The sequence below is a fragment of the Aegilops tauschii genome, chromosome 7 (assembly GCF_002575655.3).
Source record: "Aegilops tauschii subsp. strangulata cultivar AL8/78 chromosome 7, Aet v6.0, whole genome shotgun sequence".
In the NCBI taxonomy this organism is placed as follows: Eukaryota; Viridiplantae; Streptophyta; class Magnoliopsida; order Poales; family Poaceae; genus Aegilops; species Aegilops tauschii.
In genome coordinates, this window is record NC_053041.3 from 85,635,520 (window position 1) to 85,644,778 (window position 9,259).

General features: G+C 45.5%; 2 protein-coding genes across 2 annotated transcripts; both read left to right on the plus strand.

Moving 5' to 3' along the window:
- The first annotated feature begins 4,568 nt into the window (after positions 1-4,568).
- LOC109768758 (BTB/POZ and MATH domain-containing protein 2-like) lies at positions 4,569-5,726 on the plus strand. The gene is made up of 2 exons (XM_073503735.1): positions 4,569-4,935; positions 4,972-5,726. The coding sequence occupies exons 1-2, from the start codon at positions 4,569-4,571 to the stop codon at positions 5,724-5,726; spliced, it is 1,122 nt and encodes a 373-aa protein (XP_073359836.1).
- A 698-nt stretch (positions 5,727-6,424) lies between these two features.
- LOC109768760 (BTB/POZ and MATH domain-containing protein 1-like) lies at positions 6,425-8,028 on the plus strand. The gene has a single exon (XM_020327487.2). It carries the CDS (start codon positions 6,586-6,588, stop codon positions 8,026-8,028), a length of 1,443 nt encoding a protein of 480 aa, XP_020183076.2. The 5' UTR covers positions 6,425-6,585.
- Positions 8,029-9,259: the final 1,231 nt, after the last annotated feature.

The following is a 9,259-nucleotide window of genomic DNA, read 5'->3' on the forward strand; positions in this document are numbered from 1 at the left end:
GCCCCATTATCTATCTTAGGGTTTCGGGTGGGGACAGTGGTTGAGGGGGGCTGTCATCGGGCTATGGTGGGGACTCGTCGGAGGCAAAACTCGACGCGGGTGGGGGTGGGGTTAGCTAGAGGGATGCCCGGGGCGGCGGAAGATCGGAGGTGGTGGGCGGTTCAGGGGAGGGCGGGGGCGGTGGTTCGGCCGGTGACCCCTGTGGTGGTCTTTAGGGGAAGAATAAGAGGTGAGGAAGAAGAAGGGTTTGGAGACGTAGGATCTTCATCCAACCGCATTAAATCGTCGACTGACCCAAATGACGAAAGTCAGGCGGCTTGCATGTAGACATTCCCATATATTCAGTACCATTATCGTAGGTGCTTCGAGACGTACGTGCAAGGAGTGCTCCTCAACCCATCAAGCTAAACAACATGCCACACATAATTCCAAACTTAGTTGCTCAAATACGAATCTGATATGATGCTGACATGCACTAAAACAAAGAATGTTTAATTCGTCAGTTAATGTTTCTAATTTACTTTCGAAAAGCACATGCGCAACATATCGAGGGACAGCAGGGAGTTGCGTTCTTTATGCGCTCTGGTTCATCATGTGTGGCGAACCAACATTTTATTATCCAATATCTGCTTGCTCTTCTTTAGCATGGTCCTCTTCTGTTCTTCCTTTGTAAGTACTCTCTCCGTACCTAAATATAAGTCTTTGTAGAGATTCCTCCATGGACTACATATGGAGCTAAACGAGTGAATCTACAGTCTAAAATGTATCTATATACATCCGTATGTGATCCATAGTGAAATCTCTGCAAAGATTTGTATTTAGGAATAGAGGGAGTATAATAGTTGTACAGTATGTTCTTTGTAGTGAAGAGGAGCAGGGACATTTGAAGTGTACATGTCCATTCGGTCGCTTGTCATGGACGCTTTCAGCTCTTTGTGTTGGTCGTCATGTCGATTGTCATGGACGCTTTCAACTCTTCGTATTCAATCGTATGTGTCGCCTTTGAGAGTTAGACTGATAGTAATAGTACTGCGCCTTCAGTGTAGAGAGCTGGTATTCGAAGCCTTTCTAGCCGTACCGGCAATACTAGCACATATATTCCAGCAAGTTCCACTTTCCTGATTTTACTCCTGATGCTTAGGGTTTTCCCATTATATCTACACTACGATCTGCGTATGTGCTTTGTGTCCTACTAGCAGCTGTCCACCCTTTAAAGCAAAATAACACACCAATCATACGTCCTAAGGTTCTGCAAATACGAATGTGATATGATACTTACATTAGCTAACAGACACACATTTAATTGGTTAGCTAATGCTCCCACTTGAGTTTCCAAATGCATGTGGCCACATATAGAGAGACATCATAGAATTGCATTTCTTTGGGCGCTCTCATTCATCATGGATGGGCAACCAACATTGTATAGAAAGAAGGGGAATCTCAATAATATGCTTCCCCTTCTATTCTTTAACATGTTCCTCTTCTGTTCTTCTTTAGTAAGTACAGTATGTTCCTTGTCAGGAAGGGGAGCAGGGACATCTGCAGTCGACAGCTCTATTGGGCCGGTTCTGCCACATGATTTCGCACTTCGAGTTGGTCTGTCATAATATCCGGGAAAAGGTGGGAGTCGTGCGGTCTTTGATAGACTAGACTGATAGTAACAACTGGGCGCCTTGAGATGAATAGAGCTGGCCTGTAGGTGATCGATAGGCTGCATATTAGTAGCGACAAAACCCTGTATTTTCTAGCCAATTCCGCTCTCCCGATTTATTTATGGTGGTTATGGTGTACCCTTATTATCTACACTATGATCTGCCTAGTGGCTCTGCGCTCTCGTTATCATGGTTTGGCAATAAACTATCTATATGGTATATTATGAACCTATCATCTGCCAACTATCCTTACATCTGGAGCTCCCAACAGGGAGCCTATTTTTTGTGTAGTTGTGCCATATTATATTAATCTACTCGCCATATTATAGCACACCTGGGCTCTCTCATGAGAATCCAATGATAGCACACAAGGGTTTACAGGGAGCCCCTATTATATTACAATATCCTCTGCATTACAAAGATAATCTCACTACTATTTATGTTTTCATTCTTTTCAGATATTGTACGTAATCACAATGAATATAAGAATGCGCACATCAGAAGAATATTGCAAAACAGTTCAATGGGTAACAAACTTGGCATCAAGGGATTGAGGTCCATTGTGAATGCAATGAAACCCACATGCTCCCGACCTATAGATTCTTATTCAGAATATGATCCTAATGACTATTCTGAGCTCAAGGAGTTAAAGGCAGATGGCCTATCCTGTTCACCCAATAAGGTGCCTATTCTAATTTGGCAAGGTTTTATTGGTTGCACATAGCTTGCATAAGGTGTCTTGCATTTCTTTTGGTTCGTTGCACCGCCATCTTCTTAGTTTACTCATGATATATGTGAAGATGCCATGCCTATCCATTATCAACACCTATTTCATTTCTCGCTACACCATGTTTTTTCCATTCAAATGATGTTCTTGTGTTTTAGACATCCAAAAGGAAGAGGGTGATTGCAGAACCTGAAGGAATACAAGCAAAGTCCTTCAAAAAGGTGGTGCTACCGGAGAAATCATATAGCACCCGACATATATTGGTGATAGAACCAGCGCAGCAAAACCTAGGATATAGCAACTATGTCGGTCGCTGCTTTGCTCTTGTGAGTATCTATTGTCCTATCGCTGTCCTTACATTCATACCTGGTGGGTTATGTGACATCATTGTGCCTTATAGCTTGCTTATCAACTGTTCGCTCCAAATTATCAGATCTATATTAATGCTTAAATTAATGTAGAATAAACCCAATTCTTATGAAGAAATTTAGTTCTGCATTGTTATGATCTTAAAATTGCGAGACAATAGTAGTATAAGCTTTTCCCTAGTAGAGTAGGCCCTGTTTGTTTGGGCCGCGGCTGAATGAAAAGCGGCTGGAGCTGGTAGAAACTGAGAAGCGGGCTGAAGCTGGTAGAAGCTGAGAAGCCAAAAAAGCCTGTTTGGTAACTTTTTTAGGATGGCTGCTCAGGCTATAGCTGGTGGTGAAAGTTTGTAATGCCCTTGGATGCTGAAGATGTTATTTAAACACTAATTTGACATGATTTATCCGATTGTGTTGTATATTATCTCAAATAATGTATTTGTTATCTAATTTATCCTGAAAACATTTTAAAATCTAATTGAGTATAATATATAACGTTCCTAATTATAATAAATTTGACTTTCATGAAAATTTATCCACTCTTCCAAGAGAGTTGGAGGCGAGCATGTCGTCCGTGAGGCCCTCGAGGACGGCCAGGTCATGCATGCCCTTGCCCTCCCTCCGCGTATGTGAACCAGTCGACCGCGCCATGGTGCGCGCGCAAAGGTCTACAGAGGCGCCGGGCTAGCCCACGCGAGTGTGGGCGTCGATGACGAGGTTGAAGGAGACGGCGTTGGTGCGGGGCATTTCATCGAGCAGGCTGCGTGCAGTGCCGCCTAGGGGGCAGTAGGTGGCAAGGAGCGTGTTGCGGAGGGAGAGGGAGGCGAAGGCGTCACGAGCACTGGTCCATGGCAACGGGAAGGCACGTAGTCAAGGACGGGGAGCAGAGGAGAGGTGAGGACTCGTGGAGGTAAGCTCTTGCCGGCGGGGTTGCCGGGGATGCTGACGGCGGCGTCGCGAGATATGGTCAGTGACGGTGGGGAGGCGTGGAGTTGGGGGCGAGGTGGGAGAAATCAGGAAGGTGAGCTCCGGCCGGCGAGGTAGCCGGAGATGCCGTCGGTGACATGAGGGGGAGCCGCAGCTCCCGGTCTCCTGTGTGCGTTGGGGCAGCAGGGGGATGAGGCTCAAAAGCCCCAAAAGCTAAAGCTCAAGCCCAAACAAACAGGGCCTAAGGGTGCTTGCCCCTATGGTCTCATTTTATTAGATTTGGTGACCCGTCAAAATATAGTTGGAAGGATAATTCAGGGCGGTTTCGGCATAGGTTCCATGGCACCCCCTCTGAAAATACAATACAATACCATACAATGTAAAACCATGGCACCCGCAATTTTAAGATCCTAGATCCGCCAACCATCAAATTCTCTGAATTTCATTAGAATGCTATTAGAAATAATACCACTATTGTCCCCCCCCCCCCCCCCCCCCCCCCCCAGCCCAAATAGAAACCTAGGTTTTCAAGTTGAGAAATAAAACTACTGAAGAGATATGACGGTGTTTTCCCTGGTTATACTCTTATATTGTACTATAACAGTTTCAGGCGGGCTTAAGTGGTTCCGAATAGGTTTCGTCTTCATGTCATAGTTGGAATTGGAATCAGGAGCAGCAACGGGTTGTGTCCCAGGTACAAACTACCAATCTGGCCCGTCACCGTCTTATAATGCAGGAGGGGGTCCTGTGTCGATCTCGCTTCCAAGTACTCCAGTCGTAACGACGCTACCGCCCGTTGTTCCTCGAGGAGCCGTACGTAGCGATCGAGAATCTTATCTCCACGTACTATCGGCCGCCCCGACATCCACAGTTCCAGACCCCCTCCGATCGAAAATCATAATGCTGCGCTGTTGCTTCGGCGGGCAGCCAACAAGAGCAGCTCGTACTGCGTCAGGAAACTGCAATCTTTCTGGTGGTGCTATCGTAATTGACGACGAGGATTGGTCATACTCATACACGCTCAAGATAGCCGGATACTCAAGAACCAAGGAGCTGCTCGAGACCGGCAAGTACGCAAGATCTACGCCTTTCACTGTTGGAGGCCATGTTTGGGCCGTACGTTATTACCCAAACGGTTACAAGGATGCTGCTGATTTCGCATCTATTTTCCTAGTTCTTGTTGATTCTACGGGCGCCAGGGATGTGAAGGCGAAATGCACGTTCAGTGTGCTCGACGAGGCCGGGTTGCCAGTGCCTTCTTTCACCCGTACCTACACCTCCGCACGTACCTTCACAGGAAAAGATTCCAGCTGGGGCTACCCTGAATTTATCAAGAAGGCGGATCTGGAGGGATCGCCGCACCTCATAGACGATGGTTTCGCCATCAGATGCGATGTCACCGTCTTGAAGGAGAACCGTAGCGAGGAAATTAAAAAGTGTAGTAAACAGTTTGTGGTGGTTCCTCCGAGCAACCTGCGCCGGCAACTTAGCGGCCTCCTAAACAGCATGGATGGTGCGGACGTCACCTTCCACATCGGCGGGGACAAGTTCCCGGCCCATAGGTCCGTGCTCGCTGCTCGCTCCTCCGTCTTCAAGGCCGAGCTCTTGGGCTCCATGAAGGAGAATGCCAGCGATCCGCTTGTAGAGATCAAGGATATGGAGAGCGACGTGTTCAAGTCATTGCTACATTTCATATACACAGACGACTCGCCGTCTGAGATGGCCTGTGAAGACGCGGTGATGGCTGGCCATTTACTCGTCGCGGCTGACAGGTACAATGTCGAGAGGTTGAAACTGATATGCGAGGACAAGTTGTGCAAACACATTGACTCCAACACCGTGGCGACTAGCTTAGCTTTAGCTGAACAACATAGTTGCCCTGGACTAAAGGAAGCTTGCTTTGGGTTCCTTGCCTCTCCTTCCAATTTTGAGGCTATGGTGGCAAGTGATGGTTATGAGCATCTGAAGAGCAGTTGCCCGTCCGTTCTCAAGGAGCTGATTGCTAGATTCCTGCCCGCTGAGCTAAAAGCGGCCAAGGATATCATCATGAAATTTTAAGTACCACAGCGTGTGAATATGTAATCTAAATTTGGCAATTCAGTTTTTACTAGTCCTCGATAAATGGCCAAATCTTCGCATGTAGATAGCATGGAAAATTAATTAAAAAACAACGGAAAATTTCTATATGAATTTTCCATGGCAATGTGTTCATAAGTTGAGCTTTTACTTTTTCTCATACGTGACATTTTTTCTCATACAAATATGGCAAATTTTAATTAATTACCATGGCAATTTTTATATGAATCTGCCATGGCAATTTTCTTGTCATACTTTTGTGCTTCAACTGTTCACTCTACATATGAACATGGCAACTAAAATTCATATGTTCCATGTCGTTGTTTGTATTTTGCGCATTCTATTTTATTTTCATGGTAAATTTTGCCATGTCATATTTCTGAACATAATTTTTTCCATGGCAACTTTTGAAAAAAAAATTGCCATGGCAGATTTGCTATGCTTTATTAGAGATCAATTTTGCTGTAGACCTTGCCATTGTAAAAAATAATATCATGGCAAATTATGAAATAGTTTGGTCAAACTCGAATGACAATTTTTTTTGAAATTTTCATTTGTTATATGTATCATGTTTTTTTAGTAAATGGATGTAATATAGTCATGTGGGCATTTTTTTCTTCTGTTAGTCCTTTTTATGCCTTCTTGGCCTTTTTAATGGTACATATGTTATAGTTGTTATATTTTTTGTTACATTTTTTTACTCCAAATATTTATAGTTTTAACAAAAAAAGGCCCATATTTGAGCACCACGTGCTCAAATATCGGCCTTTTTTTGTTATATTTTTATACTCGTGCTCAAATATGGGCATTTTTTGTTATATTTTTATACTCGTGCTCAAATATGGGCCTTTTTTGTTATATTTTTATACTCCGAATAGGGTTCTGTCTTCATGGCATAGTTGGAATTGGAATCAGGAGCAGCAACGGACTGTGTGCCCGTCACCGACCGTCATATAGTCATGGAGGGGTTCCTAGGTCAATCTCTTTTCCAAGTACTCCGGTCATAATGACGCTACCGCCGTTGTTACTTGTTCCTCGAGGAGACGTACGAGCCGCCGCCCCGACATCCAGATTCCAGAATTACAGACCCTCCGATCCAGCCGGCGGCGGCATTATGCTGCGCTGCTACTTCGGCGGGTCGCCAACAAGAGCAGATCATACTGCATCAGGGAACTGCAATCTTTCTGCTGCTGCTGCTGGTGGTGCAATCGTAGTTGACGCCGAGGATATGTCATACACGCTCAAGATAGCGGGATACTCGAGAACCAAGGCGCTGCTCGAGACCGGCAAGTGGGCAACATCTACTCCTTTTCGTGTTGGAGGCCATGTTTGGACCGTGCGTTATTGCCCAAACGATGATGCCGATTTCGTGTCTATTTACCTAGTTCTTGATTCTGAGGGTGCCAATAAGGATGTCAAGGTGAGATGCAAGTTCAGTGTGCTCGACAAGGCCGGGGTGCCAGTGCCTTCTCTCAGCCGTGCCTACAAGTCCGTACAGACCTTCACGCCAAAAGATTCCACCTGGGGCTACAGCAAATTTATCAGCAAGGAGGATTTGGAGGGGTCGCCGCATCTCAGAGACGATTGTTTCACCATCAGATGCAATGTCACCGTCTTGAAGGAGATCCGCTGCGAGGAAATTACAAAGCTTAAACGACAGTTTGTAGTGGTTCCTCCGAGCAACATGTGCCGGGACCTCGGTGGTCTCCTCGAGAGCATGGATGGAGCAGACGTCACCTTTCACGTTGGCGGGCAGAAATTTTCAGCGCATAGGTCCGTGCTCGCTGCTCGGTCCTCCGTCTTCAAGGCGGAGCTCTTCGGCTCCATGATGGAGAATGCCGGTGATCCGGTTGAGATCGGTGATATGGAGAGCGACGTGTTTAAGTCATTGCTGCATTTCATATACACTGACGACTCACCGCCTGAGATGACCCGTGAAGACGTGGTGATGGCTGGCCATTTACTCGTTGCGGCTGACAGGTACGATGTTGAGAGGTTGAAACTGATATGCAAGGATAAGTTGTGCACACACATTGACTCCGACAACGTGGCGACTAGCTTAGCTTTAGCTGAACAACATAGTTGCCCTGGACTAAAGGAAGCCTGCTTTGAGTTCCTTGCCTCTCCTTCCAATTTTGAGGCTATGGTGGCAAGTGATGGTTATGAGCATCTGAAGAGCAGTTGCCCCTCCGCTCTCAAGGAGCTGATTGCTAGATTCTTACCCGCTGAGCTAAAAGCGGCCAAGGATATCATCATTAAATTCTTAGTACCCCACAGCGTGTGAATATGTAATCTAAATTCGGTAATTCAGTTTTTACTAGTCCTTGATGTATGGCTGAATGTTCGCATGTCCAAATCTATATCTTAGTTATGTAACTTTAGACGAGCTTCGGAAACAGAAGTAGCTTAATGAGCAATAGAATATTAAACAGTAGTTCTTCTGATGTTTTAGTTAGTCTCTATGGACTGCTAAAGATGGATGCCATGCCAATCTTGCATGTTGGAGCCTTGCTAATTTAGATTTAGAATTCAGATAGTGGCAGTTCTGTATAGGCACTGAAAATACTAATGTTGTTGGACACCTTTGATCATGCCAACACTACTGGAATTTTCACGTACGCCGGGTGTCATGCTCCTCGCCGAGTGCTAAAACACGGACACTCGGTAAAGAAAACAACGCCGAGAGTCACTCTCGGCAAACCTAGCTTCACGGCAAACTGCCTTCTTTGCTGTCACTGCCTCACGGCAAAGAGGCATCGCACGGCAAACCCTGCAGACGCCGAGTGCCGCTCACGACAAAGAGGAGCCACGTGGCATTGCCCGTCCGCAACAGACGGCTCCGTCAGTTACTGCGTACATTACCGAGAGCCGCCAAACGACACTCGACAAAGTATATGCCACATCCTATTTTCTTTTTTGTGTGTGTTCTTTCTAACTGACATGTGGTCCACATTTATCAGTAAAAGTTTCAAATAATTTGCTAAATATTTTTGAAAAAAATGACTATATCTTTGCCGAGAGCTGCTCTCGGTAATTCTCCTGACCAGTAGGACAGCGTGGCCCACATGGCAGCAGACAGTTTACATATCTTTGCCGAGAGCTGGTCTCGGCAATGCTCGCCTTCTTTTCCGAGAGCGTCTCTCGGAAAAGGTGTGGGAAGAACATTAGTGTCTCCCAGACGACCAGTTTTCCAAGAGGTGCTCTCGGTAGTATGTTGTTTTCCGAGTGTTGCTCTCGGGAATCTTTCCCATCCATTCTGTTGTTAAGCTATTTCTTTTCTGATCCCTGCAGATGAAAACAACTACAATGCAATTTGGAGTAGTCCACACATATATAGGCTAATTTGATCATATATAGGCATAATTTGATCTAGTCCACATATATATGCATAATTAGGGATAGTCCACATATTGTCACACACTAGTCGAATGTAGTATCCTAGTAGATGTCACACACAAGTCGCAAATTCATACATATTGTCACTACTTGCAAAACACATGCACGTCACAATAGAA

Excerpts from the sequence above, each read along its gene's own strand:
- LOC109768758 (XM_073503735.1), top strand. The coding sequence starts at position 4,569 with ATGCTGCGCTGTTGCTTCGGCGGGCAGCCAACAAGAGCAGCTCGTACT. Across the intron at positions 4,936-4,971 it reads GCCAGTGCCTTCTTTCACCC|ATTCCAGCTGGGGCTACCCT; the intron begins GTACCTACACCT and ends TCACAGGAAAAG.
- LOC109768760 (XM_020327487.2), top strand. The coding sequence starts at position 6,586 with ATGGGCCTTTTTTGTTATATTTTTATACTCCGAATAGGGTTCTGTCTT.